The sequence below is a fragment of the Prionailurus bengalensis genome, chromosome E1 (genome assembly GCF_016509475.1).
Source record: "Prionailurus bengalensis isolate Pbe53 chromosome E1, Fcat_Pben_1.1_paternal_pri, whole genome shotgun sequence".
NCBI classification, from domain to species: Eukaryota; Metazoa; Chordata; class Mammalia; order Carnivora; family Felidae; genus Prionailurus; species Prionailurus bengalensis.
Genome location: NC_057347.1, coordinates 25,863,738 through 25,883,624, shown reverse-complemented (window position 1 = coordinate 25,883,624; position 19,887 = coordinate 25,863,738). Strand labels below are relative to the sequence as shown.

Sequence of the window (19,887 nt, the reverse complement as noted above, 5' to 3'; positions counted from 1 at the left end):
ACCAGATAAAAGGGCAGCGTTCCTTAGCCGGGAATCCGGGTGCGGGCCTGGGAATACGTGAATACATTTGCAAACTCGTGTGTGTACACATACTTTCCTACTCGTAAGAATGTGTGTACAACTAATTGTATGCAATTCGGACATTTTCCCGGGAAAGATCCGTAGCTGGTCCAGAGTCCCAAGGCCCGGAGAGTTAGAGAAACACGCTGGCCTGGGTTGTTTGCCGAAGAAACCCGGCGACGGTGCAGCGGCTGCATTTGGGGACCACGATCCCAGCTGGCCACAGCCACTGGGTCATGGACCTGCCCTCCCGCGGTCACAGGCTCTTTCCAGTCAGGCCCCTGTCGTCTGCCCGGCCTTGCTGTCCCGCAACCACCCCGAGGTCCTGCTACAGCCGCCCTCAAGATTCTGAATCTACCGCCCCCAACCCCCCCCCCCCCCCCCAGCCATACTCTCCAGCGAGGGATATCCTTGCCTCCTCGAAAACCCACGCAGGGGAGGCCCAAGAGGCCTCGGAGCGGCGCCTAGAGGTTCCCAGCTCCTGCTCGGCCCCTCCCCCACCTGGGTCTACCCCACTTCCCCTTCCCGGGAACAGGCGCCTCTTGGGGGGGTGGTCCCCGGGGCTGAGAGTTCGTGTCTCTTTAAGAGGCCCCGGGGGGCGCCTCGCAAGCCGCCCGGGGCTGGAGAGGGGAGGGCACGGGCGGGGGCGGCTGGCGCCAGGCGGCCGAGGCTCCACAACAAAGCTCCGGCCCCTGTCACTTCGCATCGGTCGGGCCCCGCAGACGGGCGGGGGACGCGCGTTCAGCCGCCCCTCCCTCTCCCAGGCAGTCCTGGGCTCGGGCGTCGGACGGGCGCGGGCCTCCCCGCCTCTGGCGGGTGGTTGCGCGCCCTCAGTACGCTCCAAGCTTCCTGCAACCAGGAAATCGGGCTGGGAAGGCCTGGGAGGTGTGGTTCCTTGGTCCTGAGCCTCGCTGGGCTGCCCGTCTGTCCTTGGCCCCGTAACATTTCGCGTGGTTAAGGGCCACTGATGGGACCTGCTGGTGTCTTTGGTCTGTGTGACCGGGCGTGGATTCGCCTGCGCCCGCGTGGATGGCTTAGTGGTCGAGTGGGGACCTGCGTCGTGCGACGTAGCTGGGGCTGTCATGAGAAGAGTACTAAGGAAATGAGTGTGCCCGGGCTAAGCTCAGGTGATGTGTGTGGCCTATGCGTGTGACCAGCAGTGGAGGTGCCACTGGGCGCCTGTCCCCGTCTTGGCGTGTAGCGTGTGTATGTGTGTGTGGTGGTGGGGCGCGGGGAGACACAGAGTTGCTTCCCATTCCCGCTTCCCGGACCGACCCGCGCCTCCCGGAGTCTTGGCGCCAGCCAGCCCGGTTTAGCTGCCGGGCCCGGCTCCCCCGCGGTCCCGGGTCTGGCTGGGGTGGGGGCCGCGGCCTCGATGACCCTGGCCCACAGCGGCCGGGCCTGTCCCGTCCACTTAGACAAATTGCTGCTGACAGGCGCACAGTCTCTCTGGAGTCGCCGCCCGCCCGACGCCTCCCTCCCGACCCAATTACCCCGCGCAGGGTCGGGCCAAGTGGCTGGGATGGTTTGGGGGGCGTGGGGAGAGCGGGAGGTGCGACCTTTTCCAGGCCCGCGTTATGGCCCCGGCCTTGCGCCAGGAAAGGCGCGGGGCCACTTTTTTCCGGGTAGGTTCCGGGAAGTGCCTGAGCAGCCACGGCCTGTGTGGCCCAGTCCCCAGTCTTTCAGGCTAATGCGAAGCCGAGGTCCCGCCTGGCCGCTCTGGTCCAGGACAGACCTGTCTTTGAAGGGTGTCGTTCTACACCCGAGGGCGAGGGCGAGGGGGAGGTCAGTGGGCCGGCAACCCAGGGCGCGTCCCCTCTGAACTTTGGACGACTTCCCCAGAGTTTTGAGCACCCCGTAACCTTAAGGGGCTCCAGACTATTAGCTGCTCTGGACTCTTGGTCGCCGCTGTCCGCTTCGGAGCGGCGGGTCGGCAAAAGTGAGGTGTACCTCTGTGAACCTGAGTGTGCGTGGACGCACACAATTGTGAAATGGTGGGTGTGGGTGCTTGGGATCACGGCAGCGCGAACAGGCCACGCTCCGGTGGCACTTGAGAGAGGGGGCAAATCGCAGGAAGGACCCCGAGGACCAGCCCACCTGCGAGAGAAGGGCGGGGCTGGTCTGCCAGCGCTCACCAGGATCTGGATTTACTTTCAAGAAACTTTCCCAGGGAGCCGGGCGGCGAAGCGTCCGGGGGGCTGCGCACTACAATCAGGGCTCCAGCTGTGCCGCACCGGCCCTCCCTCTCCCGAGGTAGAGCTACCTGGCCTGTCTGGGCAGTCTCTGGGCCTCAAACCAACCTTTTGCCTTTTTTGACCTGCAACTTCCCTTTTGCTTGCTTCAGCCCAGCTCTTCCTCTTGGCAGGGCTTGCACCTCTCCCCATTTTACAAATGAGGACCCTGAAGCCCAGAGGTGCAGTAATTTACCCAAAGCCACATGGCTACCAGTGGCAGAGCTGGGATGGGACCTTGGGACCTTAAAAGAGAGCAAGGCTCCATCCACTCCTTAGAAGCTGGTGATGTCATTGCTGTCCCTATAGCTACCGCTACTTCTACAGCAAGACAATACTGAGACTTCGGAGACCCACCCTCAGGCTGGGCTCTTGCTTTGAATACAAGATATACCAGATGCTTTCTCCAGTTGCCGCTAGAGTTTCCAGCTCTAGATCTGTAGGAAGGGGCTGCCTTTCCAAGTTACACAGGGACGGGGAGCAGCTTCAAAGTCAGGGGCTGGGTCTGAAAGCTCTCAGGAGTACGGGATGGGGGTGAGTGGGATCAGAGTCTTGGATTGTGCGGGGGTGCAGGCCAGTGCAGAATCTGGCCCTGTAAGGGAACCAGCCAGGGCATGTGAGGCAGTAAGGAGCAGACAGAGGTCAGACTAGCTGTGTGACTTTGTAACCGTGGGCAAGGCCAGGGCCTTCTCTGGGGCGCAGGCTTCTCATCTGCAAAATGAGGACCAAACAGTGCTCTCTTAAGTACTTTCTAGTTTAGAAATTCTCTGATCTGTCAACAGCAGAAAAATGAGCACCTGAGAAACCATTTCCAATCCCAGACTGGCAGCTGCCTGCTCTGGCCTCTGCTTGCTTCCAGAGCTAATACTGTTTGGCAGAGTGCTTGTGTGCCTGAATTTGCCTTGGGACCACTGGGCCTTTTCTCAGATCAATCCCAGACAGTGCCCTCCCTCCTTGAGCTGCCACCCCAACTCCCATCAGCCTCCTCACAGACCATGAAGATATTTTTTCCCGCATCAAACTGAGAGAAAGTCCATGGTAATTTGCCCGTTGAGCAGGTAGCACTGTGAGAATCAGGGAGATCACATGGCTTCCTCAAGGTCACTCGGTCAGGCCACAACTAGATGCCTGTTCTAATGGCCTCCTAGGTAAGTAATGCCATCATGGAGGTCTGCTGGGCTTCTGGGGGGTGAGGTGGGAGATTGCCCTTGGTGTTATCTCTAGAGGATAGGAGGCTGGCTGCTCCAGGGCCAGTGGGCAGTGAGGTCCCCCACCCGGGGGCCCAGATCTCACTTCCAGCTGATTACAGGCTGTGGCAGGGTCCATAACCTCCCCAATTAGCCAGGGGCCAGGCCCAAGGCCTCTCTGATAACCTGAGCTCTGTGGCAGCCGCCATGGGGCCAGCTTATCTGGCCTCTCTTATCCTTCCCCTTCCCCCACATACTCAAAGAGTTGCCCTGGCTGTGAGCAGATGAATAACCAGATTGTCCTGCAAGCTCAGCCGGCAAGTCCAGCCCTACACCCACCACTTTCCCTGACTAGAGGAGGCCACAGATGTTTTGCACCCCCTGGAGGGAAAGGGCTGAGCCAGGGAGGACTCCTGACTCTAAGCTGCCAGCCGGTTCCCTGAATGGTTGGAGAGAGCTCCCCATATTTGCTCCATCCATAAACCCACGTGGATTCAGAGGGGCTCACCTTTCCTAGAGCTCTGGACCCATCCCCAGGGAGCCAAGCAATAGATAGTATGCACTGGCAGCCTGGTGGCACCTCTTTCGCCGTCCCTTTTTGACTGAAACACTGCTCTGGCTGGGGGTTGGGGATGTGCCAGACACATCAGTGTCTCTGATTCAGCTGAAATGGTGAAAAGCTGCTGCTAGTCTGACAGCCCCCACTGGCTGTGCCCAGACCTCCTTATGTTCCCAGCCATGCCTCTCTAGGGCATGTGATTCCTCACCTTGCAGGTCCCCAGACAGGAGGGACTGGCTTAAGCCACCCTATGGAAGGCCATCTACTCAGCCTACAGAGCCTAGTTTGATTCAGGTCCCGCTTCTCCCAAGATGCCCAGCTGACCCGGTGGAGGTCTCCCAAGATGCCCAGCTGACCCGGTGGAGGGAACTGAGGATGAAGTCTCTTTTCAGTTGTGAGGACTGGATGGGATGCATGTGAAAGGAGCAGAGCCTCTAGATGCTGCTCCAGTTCTGGCTGGATGGTTGCATGGGGATCCCTGCTTATTTGTGAATTCAACTCATCTGCAACCATTACATTAAACTTTACCCCAAACCACACCTGGCTCAGTGGGTTTCCTTCAAACCTCCCAGGCTTTTCTGGGTTCTCAGGGAAGAGGGGAACAAGGGCTAGCATTAGTCTCCTTCATGCTCAACACCCCTTTTTGCTCCTGCTGTTCCTGTCTCCTTTCTGCCATTCACTTTAGGTCCAGAATTGGGAAGAGATAGGGGAACAAAATCAGGAACCTGTCATCCAAGGTTCCAGCCACGTTTCAAGAGACCTACCTACACCTAACTTTTTACCTTCTGAGTTTGAAAAAAGAAGCAATTACAAAGTGCCCGCCTTAAAGATAAGGTTAGGGTCTTTCCTCCAGCAGTCCTCCCTTAGCCCATGTCGAGGACCTGACTGGCCCTGACTGCCACAGCCAGGGAGGCTCCAGGCCTGTGGTGCCTCCAGAACTACCTGCTCTGGTAACAGGCAAGAAATTTGGAGAATAAATTTAAATCAGGCCCTACCCAAATTGCAGAGCAAATATTCTCCTCCTTCTTACCCCCCCCCCCCCCCACTGACTCTCCAGTCAATTGCTCGTATCATCAAGGCAGGGGGTGCTGGAAGCAGGGACACATGGTCAGGCCCACAGGACTCTGCTCGGTGCTTGGAGAGGACCCTGATCCCAGAAACTCAGGGATAGACACCAATTGCAGCGTGATTTATTGGACAAGACGTGCACTTTTTGACAGGGTCTTGGTAACCACGGTTTCCTTCACTCAACAGTACAGGACCAGGGTAAAAGGGCTTACAGACAAAAAAGACAAATCCTTCCCATGAGCCAAAGGGGAAAGAAAAGAGGAAGGGGGGGTGCTTCTCCTTCCTTCCTCCTTCCCTGATACTCTGGGCCTCAGTTTACCCTATGCCAAAGGGAGGTTGGCCAAGAGAAACTGGGCAGTGCATATCATAGCCAGGAGTGGGCTAGAGCTGTCTGCTCAGGGTCAAAATGCCCAGGCGGGCCATCCACTCTCTCTCCTCCCAAGCCCCCTGTGGGTATGGTTAGAAAATACAAAAGCGGATCCAATGCAGGACATCATGTGCAGAGGAGGGGACGGAACTTCTGCAGAGTCTTTTTCAGCCACAGCCCCACTGATGGGGGACAGAGGTCAGAGTGTGCCAAGGTGCTTTGGAGAAGGGTCTCTTCTCCATCCAGGGAGGGTGGGCGGCTGTTGTCACTAAGCTTGGGGAAGGTGGTTGGTGAAAGAGGAGCAGAGACTGAAGGGTAGGACCACGAGGGGGGCTTCTCCCCCTCCCCCCAGCAGGTGAGTGGGCCGGCCAGTCAGAAGCAGGTTGCTGGTACTATGGGAAGCCAGTAGGGAAGAGGCTGAGCGGCTGACTCTCGTTGGTGGGCAGTGGAGATCGGTAGCCATCAAAGTTTCTTGGGATGCTGCCGCTGGTGGAGCCTGAGCTGTTACTCAGAGTCTCGATGCTTCCCTCTCGCTGTAGTTCTGCAAGACAGAGGAGAGGACCAGGCCTGGTCAGAGTGGGTCTGGGGGGAGGGGCACACCCTGGGCTGGGCTGTCTGCCTGGAGGGGGATCTCCACCTGCTCCCCAGATGCACCAGGCAGCAGCTCAGGTCACAGGGAGCTCAGCCGAAGGAGGGAGAAGCTCCCTTGGCTAGGAGACTCCAGTTTTAGGCCACAGTCTTTCCCTCACTGTGGGAACCCCTTTGGGCCAGAAGTATGGCCACCCTGCTGATTTGTCTGGACCACACTGCCATACACGGGACGTGTGCCCACACCTGCACACATACTCATGCTCAGCCAGCATGCTCCCCAATTCCGTAAGTGGCTCCGGTCCTGCATCTACTGGTTAGGCAGGAGAAAAGATAGACCACAGCAAGGACTGCAGCTTTCCTGCCTGATCTGTCCCTACCTTTCCTCCCTGGCCCTGCCTGTTACCCAGAGCTTCCACCCTGGCTTAGCAACTCACTTGTTCACATATTCTGACCCATCCAATCTGCCTGCTGGCCAGGCCTTGGCTCATCTTTGGCACCTCCTGGAAAGTGTCCTGTTTCCCTGCAGGAGGGAATGCCTGGTTTGAGAGGGGCCTATTCCAATGGAGGGAAGGTCCCTACTTGCCTGCAGTATCCCCTTCCTTCCTTCCTTCCTTCCTTCCTTCCTCTTATCCCTCAAGTGTCCTGGAGGCCCCTCAGAATGTACTTGCTCAGGGTTGCCCTGGGAAGTAGGCAGGGAGGCTCCAACCCCTTCTACTGCCCTTTCCCTGGCCCCAGCACAGCCATGCTGCCATCTTAGATAGGGCAACTGGCCCTATCTCATTGAGTGGTGGGCACCTTAACTGTCCCCACCACCATCTCTTGACTTAAGATAGGGACTGGAGCAGGTGGGGTGGAAATAGATTTCTTTGCGTGCTGAATGAAAGGAAGAAGGAATTACACCTTGGTTTTTTGCAAGCGGCTGGTTTCTATCCCCTTTCAGTCCCTCATAGTGGGCTCTGAGGTGCGGGCACACACATACCTGGGAAGACTCTGGGAGCCTACCCCAAGCCAAGATGTGGTGACCTGCAATTTCTCTTCTTCCAAGGTACACTTGCCTGGGACTGAGAGGATCTTAACCGTCCACCCCGGGAGCTCTGGACCCCAAAGCTGCCACTTGGAACAGCAAGGTGTGCTTGAATGTTATACTTGTCTGGTCTGGCTTGAGACCTTTATCTCCGGCTTGCACCTGCTCCCAGGCCCCCTGCCATCATACACACACAGCACAGCTAGTTTTGGTTAGGGAATGAATCATGAACTTTACTCTTGGGCTGGCCACCAGCAGCCATCCAGGCACTAACCACTGACTCCCACTCTTTATAGGTCACCCCCAAAGCACAGAAGCTACCCCGCAGCCACCACAGAATGGGGTGGGAGAGTGTGCCTTCAGAGCAGGCACCTGTACCTGGGCGTGAGGGGCCCTCAGGCTGCATAGACATGTCTGGGGCCCGGGTCCAGGCTGGAAGGGTGCACTGGACACTGGAACCTCTCAGCAGATAGGGGGCAGTGGAAGGAGGGGGCTGTGGGCCCGATGATGGTCCCAGTCTCCAAGATGCACTGGCTTCCCTGTTGGGCCAGGGGCCCTGGGATACATCAAGAGTTATCTACATATGGACAGAAAACAAGGCAGGTGACTACTGCATGAGCTCTGTTTTCCCTACTCGTTCTCTGGTCTCACCCTAACTTGCGAGTACAGACCATGTGCCAAGAGAGGGACAGGATGGGAAAGCAAAGAATAGACCCTGGAATTTCTGCATGGAAGTATCAGACTCCAAGAAAGCTTCCTTTGTTCCCTTCTTTGCCCACAAGCAAGCCAAGGAGCGTGTGGGGGATCTCTGAGGCCCCATTGGATTTCAGAGACCCTTGCCCTCATGCACAGCCATCCTGGCACTAGGGGGCGCTAACGGCAGGGCCAGGAGGGCAGGAGAGAGGAGCACCCGCAGTAGCAAGGAAAGCAGGGGCTTCCTTAGGATCTGGACACCAAGCCTAAGCAAGAAAGCCCCAGATGAAGGAGCAGGAATGGCCACTAGTATAGGGAAGGCTGGCCCCCTTCCAGAGCTGGGGGACAGGCCCATAGCTCTTGATGCAAAGTTCTGACACATCCACGCTGCCAAGGAAACTGAGGAGACTGGAGCCCAGGACCAAGCACAGCACCCCCACTGCCTCTTGGCACTGGCCAAGGGCAACCCCCTCGGCAGCTCCAGGGGTCCCACTCACACCTCATCCCATCATGTGACAGTGCAGGGACCGTTGCTAAAGGGACTTATGAGTTTGCCATTCTTAGGGGGCCAGATGTAGCCTGACCTGCCTGGCTCCCATTTTCTCTTCACCAGTTAGGCCTGGGGTAAGATGGGAGTGGGCAGGCTTCTCCCCTGCCCCCAGATCCTGGGTGGTCAAGCTCTGCCCAGTCGATCTCCTCCAGCCTCATCCCTCCTCTCCACTCGCACTGCCGCTGCCTGGTTAGGCCTGCACTTCCCACCTAGATAATTTCAAGAACTGCCTACTGGGCTTCTAACCTCCAGCACCCGCTGTCCATCCCACTTACCAAAGCCAGAATGGCTTGTCTACAGCACAAACTTCATCTCGCTTTTTCTCTGCTTAAAAACCTTTATCACTCCCAATAGTCCTCAGGATAAGGCCTAAATTCAGCACTATAAAAATGACCTTTCATGACCTGCCCCTGAGACCCCACCTCACCAATGCCACTCATTATTGGATTTGAAGAACCAAAGTAATGAACTTGTGCAGTTTTGGGATCTCTCCAAGTTGCCTCAGGCCCCTGGGTCTGTGCTGTTGCAATTTCCTTTGACTGAAAAACCCTTCCCAGGCTCCCCAGGCCCCCAGAACACCTACTCATCTTCCAAAGGTTAGCACATGTGTCTACTCCTCCGTGAGCCTGTCCTGCTGTCCTGCAGAGCTGGCCAGGCCCCACTGTGCTCTGTACTTCCTTCTGCCCCAGGCCCTCTAACACTCTGTGCACCATCTGTTCACACTGTGTGTCCCCATCCAGGGGGAAAGCCTCTCAGGGGCTGGGTCTGTGCCTTATCTCTGTATCCCTGATGCCAACCACTGGGCCTGGAAAAGAGTCGGTGCTCAGAAAACATTTCTTGAATGAATGATGTGGGAAGGGGAGTCGGGAGCTTCTTCTCAAGTATGGACTATCAGTGAAAGAGCCAGCGCCGGGCTGGACCTGGGCACTTTTCCATATGCCTTCCGTTCCGTCAACCCCCTTTTCTCTTCTCACTGAGACAGGGCAATGAGTGTGTGCGGAAGAGCAAGTGGAAGAGGGCTGCACACAGGTTCCCCCACCTTCGAGTTACCCCGGCCGCCCAGCCCTAGGAGCAAGCGGCAAATGGAAATGTGTGGCCTTACCTTCCTCCATCCCGAACACCTGCTTTGTTACTGTTGGGTTGCTCACGGACGCTGGGCTGTTGGCATTGTTTTTTTTTTCCTTTTTTTTTCCCTTTTGAAAAGAAAAGCATTGAGGAATCTTTTTGGAAAAGATATGGACAACGATTGAGAAGTACACTGATCTCTGCAAGCAGGTGGAGGAGGAGTGAGGAGGTGTGGGGTGTCACGCTGGGAGGAGGGCAGGCTTGCAGCAAAGTCCTGCAGTCAAGGAGGGTAGTGACATGCACGTGTAGGGGGGTGAGGACCGGTCAGTCTTCAGGGTCCCAGATTTGGAACTGGTGTGACAGAGTGGAGACCCCCTTCGGCATGGGGGGGGTGGGGAGAGAGGAGCTGCACACAGAGCATGAGGGCAGCTGTGGGAAGGGGAGAGAAGGGTGCCAGGAGACACCCCATGTGGGCAGGTTGCTAGAGGGAGAGGAGACAAAGGCAGGCTGCAGAGTTCTGGGGGACACCTCCAGACCTTTTGACTCCGGGGCCAAGCCTCTGGGCTGCTGCCCTCCTTCCCCATTCCCAAGTCCCCAGTTCTGGGCAGCTCTGCCGAAGTTGAGGTGAGCTTGTGGGGAGAGTCCACCAGCTACCTGCCAGGGCTGCAGAGGGGAGCTGGGGGCTCTGTCGAGCGGGGGGTGGTGGTGGCTAAGAAATCACTCCCAGCAGCCTCTCTGCTTAGAAGAATGCAGATTCTGGCCAGTGGGAAAATGCCAGCTCTAAGAGAGGTTGCTCCCCTGGCCTCAAAGCACAGTAGGGGATGAGGAATAGTTCCCAGACCAGTTGCTGGACTGAGAGAGAAGATAACTTATTGTGCCCTCACATCCTCCAGCGACCCTGTGTGCCGGGGAGTTGGGTGGTTGTCTCCCCATCTTACAGACGGCAAAACCAAGGAAGAGTAGGAGGCCACCGGCTCTAGGTATACAGTCTCCCTGAGAGAGAACTGGTGCCGGTGTGGCCCCAGGATGGAGATGTTGGCAACTCCAGGCATCACCGACTGGGTCCCAATGCCCACCGCTGGCTGTGCCCACCCATTCCCATACTGGCTCTCATTGGAGAATGGGCCTACTATCCACAGATGCCCCTTGATGCCATGACCAGGATGGGCAAGTCATGGGGGATAGGGGCACAATGGGATGAGCAGCAACTACAAGGGAGGTGCCTGGGCTCTCGAGAAATAAGTGAAGGAAAGGGAATGCTCAAGCCTCTCGTTGCTCCCATTCCACCTGGAGTCTGGCAAAATGCAAAGGTGTCAAAGGGGGCAGGGAGGTGGCTGCCCTTGTCAGAGAGAGCTACTCTGCTACCTGGGCATGTATGCAAAGGAGACCTAGGGAGGAGTCACGGTTAGTCTGTGTGAGGAGGCAGGAGTCTGGCTGGCTGCAAATGTCGGCCCACCCGGGGTTGGGCCGTGCAGAATGAGGGAGTCTCTGTGGTAGTTCACTCCCTCATCCCACAGGAGGATACTGCAGCCCCTTTGCAAAGGTCCCCACTAAATGCCATGGTCTTTGTTCCCCCATTTCCTGGGAGGGGGCAAAACGCTGAGGACAGGTACTAGGTGAGACTTGCGGGGAGCTGGGGAAGCCCAGGTGGGCAGGGGATCCCAGTAGAAGGTTGGGAGTGAAGTCTCCCGACTTCAGGTCGAGAAGATAGTTGGGCTTTACCCTCTTCAGGCCTCTTCTAGGCAGGATGGCAGTGGGTCAGTTGGCCAATCAGAGACTCTGAGGGAAGCCCCTGAGGCTTCTGGTAGGTGGGGGGTAATTGTGGAAAGCTCAAGGCTCAGGACTCAGAGGGAGGCCTGTTTCTGGGATCCAGCAGGGTCAATGAGGGCAGTACTGTGTGTGTGTGTGTGTGTGTGTGTGTGTGTGTGTGTGTGTGTTTGGGAAGAGGGCGCCTGGGACCCCTGGTTCAGCCTCCAGGCAGCCCTGGCACTTCCTCCACCACAAAAGCAGCAGCATCTACCAGTGGCCCCTCTGCTGTGCTCAGCAGCCAGCCCTATTCTGTACACCTAGAGCCTCACGATGCTGCTCATTAAAGGGATTAGCAGAGCACTTTTATTGGGCCCTGGCTGCAGCCACACAGCTCAGTCCTAAGCTAACCACCCAAGAGGCTGGTGGGAGTAGGATTAGACCTTAGGGCAGAGTCTTACCCTGCACCCACAGCCTATCCACTCCTGGCAGTGGGAGGGGACAAGGCTCCCCCCACCGCCATCCCCACCCCACCCCCACCCCGCAGCCTCAGGGGCCTGAGAAGAGGGGAGGGGCAGTGTCTGGCCAGAGTGGGGAGGCAGTTTAGGGAAATGGTTAAGAGCACAGGCTCCGGCCTGCTGCCACCTGGGAGACTTTGGACAAGTTATTCAGCATCTCCTGTACCTCAGTTTCCTGTGCATGAGAACAACAATGTTTGTTTCATAGTGTGGTTGTAAGAATTTAATTAAATAATGTAATGCAGGTAGAGTGCATCACAAAGTGCTTAAAGCATCCATCCAGCAAATGTGAGTTACTATTATTGTTGCAATTGTATTAATGATTGTGACTGTCCACAGGATCCTCTGGGTCCCTCTCGTCTTCCCTCTCCAGCAGGTGCCTCTGCCAAACAGGGCCCTAGCAGCTCGCCCTCCACTGGAGCTTGGGAAGGATTTTTTCTTTTTAATCAAGAAATGGCTTGCTGAGGAAGATGGCAGATATGTGTTTACACATTTCATTTCCCTCCTTGCCTCTTTGTAAATACCCTTTTCCAAGCTGGAAAATAAATTTCCAACCCTGCTGACATGCATTGATTTTTCCCTCCTGCGTCCACCTTCCCGTTCTTCCCTATCAGAAGGGCCTGTGGTTAAGCCCCTTGCCTGGGTTGGGCTCAGTGGCACCCCAGGGGCGTGGGTGGCCTCGGAACCCAGAACAGCCAGCCAAACTGCCCTATCCTGCCCACTGCCTGGCTCAGAGGAGGTCTGCAAACAGAAATATTCCAATCCCCTTCTTGGCTGGGAAGTGAGGTTGGGGTGGGCAGGAGGGGGTGGTGCTCTGACTGGGAAGTTAGAGATTTTCAGAACTTCTCTGGATGGGATATATGGAGAGGAGACCAGGGGACTACTGGACTGCTGCCAAGTTCAGCAGATGGATCCGAATGGGGTCTGCCTCAAGTAATCGACTTGGTCAGCCACGGCCTACCAACAGGCTGGGGACCAAGCAAACTGGGACTCAGAGACAGAAGAGTTAAGCAGGTAGGGGTCTTGAATGCATCCTGTGGGGCTGAGCAGGACTGACAGCCTCCCGATGGTGGAATCCAGAGAGATGACCTGGATGCCAACCAGGCAGCGGTGTAAGACAGCTTTGGGCTGCTTGTCTTACAACAGTCCTGGGTCTGGAAACTACTGCTCTCTCCTCCAGAGTGCGGCTGAGGGAGGCAGAGACAGAGAGGGAGTTGGTTACAAATGTTTCTAGAAACCCCAACAGCCCTGTCAGAGACCACTCTCTGGATTGGAGCCAGCCTCAGCACTGGCAATTTTGAGGAGGACGAAAGGGTAGCAGGTAAAGGAAGTGGCCTTGCTTTTCTCCACACTCAGAAATGCCCACCTTGGAGGCTGCTGCCTCCCCCATACCTTCCCTCTCCCCAGCCCTCTGCCAGGCCCACCCTGCCGTGTCGGGCTCCTCTCCTCCTCTGGCAACCCCACAGGCTGCAGGGCTGGCAGAGATGCCAAGAGACCGGCACGGACATCTTGGGAGGATGGGGCTGGGGGACACAGGTCACCCTCCCCTTTCCAGGTATGCTTGTAGAAGGAAGTAGGGCAGCTTCTTGAAGCTGAGGATGAAATGGCCCCTCCACATCCAGATAATAGGAGTCCTGGTTTGGGCTGATGAAATCTGGGAGTAGAGAAGAAACAGGGCTAATTCTGGCCTGGTTGCCTCCAGGCCTCACACCTATGCTGAGTGCAGAGCCCTGGCCCACTGATGTTACATACTTCTGGTGACCTGACTGCACACAGCCTGTGGGAAGGCAGGTGCGTCCTTCTTAGCTGGAGTCCTTTTCAACCCACAGGGCTCCCACAAATGTGCTTTCTCTCCCCCTTGCCCAGTTCTCGTCCCTGACCCCTGCAGGTACTGAGGCCCAGAAAGCCACAGAACAAGGCTAGGACCACATGGCCTGCTCTGCACCCCCCCCTCAGTTTCAAACAATGAGAGTAAATATCTGGTGCTTTTGGCTCAGGAGATTACAAACTATTTCCCTTAGCCACTGGGGCCATGCATGTGCCTAATAACCTTAGGGTTTGGGGTGCAGGAGACCTGAAGTCTAGGGAAGACCTCAGATCCTCCCAGGCATCCACTGGCTCCTGGAAGATTGTGGTCAGTTGTGGAAAGTTGTGGAAAGGATGATGGTTGAGGAGACTAGGCAAGCAGACAGCCTCCGTCAAGGAAAAATGGGGAAAAGGCACATCACCTTTCTTCCTCATCGCCCTTTCCCTCCAGTAGCCAAAGAGGAAGGCTACTCATGACAGCGGGCCAGTGTGGCATTAATATCATGACGTGGAAGCATAGAGGTAGCTAGATTCACAAACTCCTGGTGGGCCCAGTAGGCAGAGGGGGGTGGCAGGAGCTGAGCATGCTGGAATGTTGGGGAAGGGAGAATAAAAGTAGAAAGAGCGGGGGAGGGAGGCCTGAGGAATGAGGAAGACTCAGGAGGGAGGATCCATGTTCAAAAGACCAGTCTCTTACCACATCCTGTGCCCCCTCTCTCCATTGGAACTGGCTGTGTGTGTGTGTGTGTGTGTGTGTATTGGGAGAGTGGAGAACAGAACATCTGAGTTACAACAGAGCAGCTCATGGCCTGACCCCAGGTTCCTTCACAGCCTTTGAACAGCTGATGAGCTATGGCAGTATGTGGGGTATGAGCCAGAAGGTGTGCTGGTCTGGATGGGGGCTAGAGCCTTTCCCCAGGTCCCCCCAAATAATAGCCATGATGAGGCAACCAATCCCAGGTAGGGAAAGACTTGAACCAGAAATGCTGCCACACTCCAATCCCAGGAAACCCACATTACCTAAGCCTTCCTAAGTCTTGGCTTCAAAGCACAAGACAGCAGGATCCCCCACCCAGACCACCTGGACTAGTATCCCATGTTCAGGGACCCTCTCAGTACCACTATGTTACTATAACTTTAAATCCTGCCCTGTCACAACCTATTCTACATGGGGACAGCAAAGGCTGAGCGGACCTGGCTCATGTTTCCCTGTTTTTGAGGTATTTGGTAAATCTGGCTGAAGCCACACTCCGGGAACAGCTCTGCACTGAACCCCGCTATAGATGCCAGGAAGGAAGAGTAGGAGACGGAGGGCTCACTCTTGCGCCAGTCCTGCCGCCCACGTGCTGAATGACCTGGGCGAGTCACTTCACTCCTTGTCTGCTTCAGCATCTGTCAGGGGGGTGGGGAGGGGCTGCTCTGGCAACCTCACTGGGTGTGTGAGGCTCTAAAGAGAAAGGAATGTGATGGGGCTCTCAGAAGCAGAACATTCACTGAACACGTGTAAGAGATCACTATTACTGCAGTGGTGTTTTGGCTGGAAAATCAGTGTTGCCATCTCTGGTGTTTCAGCAGGCTGAGACCCCTGGAGAAGGGCTCCCCATGCAAGAGGGCCTGGAAAGGCCTTTCTGGCTCCAGGTCACACACAATCTTGGGGGCCGAGCCTTGGTAGACGCCATCTAAGGTAGACTCAGGCCTGGGTAGTTCGGAGATGTGTCTTTGGTGGTAGAGAATGCCCCGCCAGGTACTGGGACATGAGTTCTTTGTGTGTGTGTGTCTGCGTGTGGGGTAGGTGAGGGTGCTAATGAGGGCCCTGCAAACATGCCCACTCAGCATGGCTACCAGGACGACACAGCGCTTGGAAACTCTCTAGTGGAACCGGTGCTTGGTACCTAGCCTTGACCTGCCTATCACCTACAGTCCAGCCTTGAAGCTCAGGAGACCCCACCGAGCTCCCAGGCAGGGTGTTCCCAAAGAGTAGCCCTCCAGGGCTAAGAGACAGCACAGGGGTCTGCAGACCACAGGAGAGACGCAGCTCCTTGAACCCTGCTGGCCTGAAGGGCCAGAGCCACATCTGGTTCTCATTCAAATGTCCAAACATAATTAAATTCTCTATGATGCAGCGGAAGAGTTTGGTAAGATGTGGCTTTCCCCCTTTCCATCAAGGTTAAGAAATCAGTCTCTCATCCCACCAGCCGGCCGACTCATTCTCCTCCCTGCCACTGGTCTGTCCCATTCTGCAAACCAGAGGTCTGTGCTCTGATTTCTAGAGCTAAAAAGGGGCTGGGCCGGCAGGGGCTACACGAAGCCTCTCTCCCCCACTGGCCCACTTACCCACCTGAGACGATTAACAGCTGAGGCCAAAGCAGCAGGCTGGCAACTGAGAAAGTTAGTATGCTGTGGGCTGGGTAGGGGTGAGGAGGCAGCTGTCTACCCAGGCTATGCCAGGACACACCCCTGTCCTCTCACTGACTAGAGGCGAGGATCCCCTCTTTGTAGTTCCTCACAGTGGGAAGCTCTTGAGAGTCTCCAAAGTTTCTGGCTTGGCCCTCTAGTCCCTCTGTGGGAAATGGAGCTTTCCACCATCAGGCAGGGTGAGGCAATCCCCCTGTACCTCTTAACTCTCAGCTTGCAGCCCAGGGACTGCGGCAAGGCGACACCCTGCCCCTGGCCCTCCTCCACACACAAAGGAGGGAGGCACGGGGAATGCTGGAGGAATGGAGAAGGCCACGAGCAGCGCTGAGCCCTCTCAAAGAATCCCTGGGATCTCTATGTCTCCCAGGATTGCTGGTTGTTTCTGGCATGTTGAGGCTCTGAACAGGGTCCAAGGTGCAGTCCTCAGAGGTGGAAGGTGGCCTGCTCAACAGGAAGGAGGCCCACTAATCTGAGGCTTCGATGCCTCTCCTAAGTCGCCTGTTCAGGACTTCCCCGAATTCAAGCAGAATTCCCCTAAACACGCTGCCTTTTCTAGCTCCCCTTCCCAACCTGGTATCTTCTGTTTATGGCTTTTTTAGTTTTAAACTTAGGGATTTAAGACTTTCATGGTAATGGGTTCCATTCTACTTCCTCTGTGCCTATTTTTCTAATCCTTGTGGTATAGGCTTTACAAGAGTTTCTTTATAAGTTGGGATATTTTCCCTTTTGAAACAAGCTGTCCTGCAAGCTAATGACTTATAGTGGGTGTGCCCCAAAGACAAACAGGGGCTGGGAAGGGGATAACCAGGGTGGTGTAGGGGAGAATCTTCTAGATTAAACAGAGCTATATGAGACCTGTGTTAGAGGGTCCTGTACTAGAGTCCTCACCATCATCTCTATCAGAGAACTAGGACCCTTTCAGGTTCATGTGGTGTTTCCATGCCAGAGAATGCTCATCCTGGGGACTGGTGCACCTGTGCACACACGTACACACACACACACACACACACACACACACACAATCCCAACATTGCTGACCTCGCTCTAAGTAGGAATAACTTTGTGTATCTTTTTCCAAATGGTAAACTTTCGTTTAGTAATGAATTTAATTAGTTTCTTGGTGACATTAGTGCCAAGGCCATGAGTCTGGTGCCTTCATATCAGTGGAGAAGGTTTTAAGGAAACTTAAGCCAGTTGTCCTAGGCCAAGCCTAGCAAAGAGAATGACAGTGGGGCCAAGATCCCTACTGTCCCAGCCTGCGCTCTGGCACCCACACTCCATGGCTGCGGGAGGAGCACGAGTCTCAGTTAATTGCTGTGGGGCCACCCGTCCAGACGAAAAAGTGGGGTGGATGCCGGGTCTGCCTTTGTGCTCTGTTCACAGACTGGCTGCTGGTGCCGGGGCTCTATTCATTATTCAATTCAGCTAGCTCAGACCAGCCTTTCCATTTGCTCCTCCAGGAGGAATAACAAATCTAGAAATGCAATTCCACTTTGGTGTATTAAGATATTGATTTGCCTGTCGAGTGGAAGTGCATTTGTTCTGTCAGCCCTCCTGTGGGCAGGGAAGGGTTAACCAAATGTTTATCACAAGGCTGGCTTCAGAGTTGAAAGTAATGTGATCAGTAATGAATTTTGTGTTACATTAGGTTGTATAAATGGACAGACAAGCGCAGACAACAAGTGGCCAGGAGTCGGGGCTAATCTAATGATGTAAAAATAGAGACAGCACCAATTATACTAGGGGCCAGCTCCAGGCTCCTGCAGGGACTGCAAATGAATAGGTACAAATCAAATTACTCACTAATAGACGCACTACAAGAGGGGCAGTCAATGGTAAATGCATTAGAGCCTAGTGACCTCTCTGCTCTGCACAGCAGAATCCGAAAATTTGACTTCCATCTTAAAAGTGGGGGGCTGGGAACGAGGGTCTCAAAGAAACTCTTGTTGGGTGAAGAACAGCAACTACTTCCCATCCCAAACCAGTCTGTTGCCAGAAGGTACCTCCTGTCTGTGCTGACCTCCTGCCCTTGTTTCAGTGCCTCCTGAAGCCTGAGCACCAGGGGGTAAAGGGGCAACTTCTTGAGGGACAAAGCCTTGCACGTAGGCAAAGACGGGAGGTTACATACCAACATACTTCACAGCCACATGTCTCTCGGGGGTGGTGGTTTTTACTGCTACGTCAAGGGCTGTGTCTGTATTGAAAATAGAATATTTCTTTAAAGAGGATCACGAAATGGACCTTTGAGAGAGCAGCAAGAGCTGAAACCAAAGAGAGTAGGTATCAGAATCTGGTTTGACCATTGAGAGCTCTGCAGGGGGTGTTTGTGGTCTGTTCCAAGGAAGAACACATGCAGGCTTTTACCTATATCTCTCACGAGCCTAAACCACTGCCATCCTTCCTTCTATTCCTCCTGCCCAGTGCTGCCTACCGAGTGCCCACATTCCTGCCTGCTGCACGGCCCTGGGGGCAGGAAAAGATGTGGAGGTAAACCCAGCACTTTGGGTGGCCCCTCAAGCATTCTTCCTCCTCTTGGGGTCCACGGAGGTAGAACCAGGCCTGAAGTTCAAAGCTGCTTGGCAGTGTGGCTGGACTGCTGAGAGAAGGATCATGGAGAACACGCTCAAAGGCATGAACTGTACACTCATATTCAGCTTTCCATGGCTTAGGGATGAACAAAGTGTGAAATCAAAGAATCTCCAACCCTTCCGAGGACCCAGCCAGGCCCAGATGTAAGCAGGACCCCGGCAGGCTTAGCCCGCACTCTCCCAACCCACCTCTGAGGCCAGCACCAACGTACACATCAAAGTGGAGACGGCATGCTGGTCCCGGCCAACTGGAGCCCAGAGAGGATGGGAACATGCCAGTAGAATGAGCACAGGGAGGACACAGAATGGAAAAAGTAACCCTACACAAATGAAAAACCTGGGTGTCGATTCTTCCCAAACCTAATTAAGCCCACAGAGGAGTGGAATTGCAAGCTATCAAGCTATACTAAATAAGATGTTGGGGGAATTGGGGGAGGTCTGTGAAGCCTGGTGCTGGAGGATTCTGGCAGAAAAGTAAAAAATCTATGCTTATGCAGTGGGCCCCGCAGTTGCCTCGGGGTAGGGTTGGGGTTCAAAGAGAAGTGGGCAAGGAGAAATAAATCACCAAATGTCAGAGGTTAGACCACTCATTCTGGTACAGGTACTTGGAAATGTCTCATTCTGTTCAGTTCAATCAGATTGGCATGGCTTGTCCTTCTTGGTATAGTGAGGATCTGGATTCCGAAAGGGTCAGAGGGTCATTTCCAACTGTTATTTTTTGTGTGTTTGTGTGTATGTGTGTCTCTCCTCTGTTACCAGCCATCAAACATGGGGGGTGGTCCGTATACCTCAGACCATCTTCTGAGGAGGCAGAGGCAGGAGCAGAGGGAAAGATGGGTACTTAACGATCCATGACTGTGTTCAACTTTGTTTAGATCTCACACCTCACAGAGAGGTCAATGGTTAAAGGTGAATTCTCTGGCAGAGGAGGAAGAACAGAGAGAAATACTCCCTTTTGTTAACCATTTACCTATGTTAATGTCTCCAGAGGAGGGCCTTCATCTGGGGGTGCAGCCACCCTTCCCCACCTGCTTGTCCAAGCCTGTACATTTTCCACAGGGACTCCCACCTCCAAGTTGGGGGCAATACCTGGAAAGGGGGCTCTGAAGGTTCACCAAAGAAGCCACACTGGCACTTCCTCCTTGTTGATAGGAAACAGTGTGCTTTGGTTAAAGAATTCAAAGTAGACTTTGGGCAACTGAAAAATGCGCAGGGAAGCCTCTCAGCCCTAAGCTCCCATTATAGTTCTGCCTCTGCCTTGGACTTCTAGCAGTCTTGGGAGGAGAAGGAAGGGGGGACAGAGAGAAGTAGGAGAGAGGGAGAAAGGGAAGAATGGAGATGGGGGGGGAGAGAGAGAGACAGAGAGAGAGAAAGAAATAAAGAAAGAAAGAAAAGAAGGAAGGAAGGAAGGAAGGAAGG

General features: G+C 55.0%; 1 protein-coding gene across 1 annotated transcript in view; it reads right to left on the bottom strand.

Moving 5' to 3' along the window:
* Positions 1 to 5,205: 5,205 nt before the first annotated feature.
* Positions 5,206 to 19,887, bottom strand: part of BCAS3 (BCAS3 microtubule associated cell migration factor) — a 629,762-nt gene continuing 615,080 nt past the window's right edge. Inside the window, exons 27-28 of the mRNA XM_043582630.1 lie at positions 18,009 to 18,074; positions 5,206 to 6,013 (exon numbers count right to left, since the gene is read on the bottom strand). Of these exons, the coding sequence (XP_043438565.1) occupies positions 5,865 to 6,013; positions 18,009 to 18,074 (215 nt within the window). The 3' untranslated portion in view covers positions 5,206 to 5,864. The remainder of the gene's footprint in view (positions 6,014 to 18,008; positions 18,075 to 19,887) is intronic.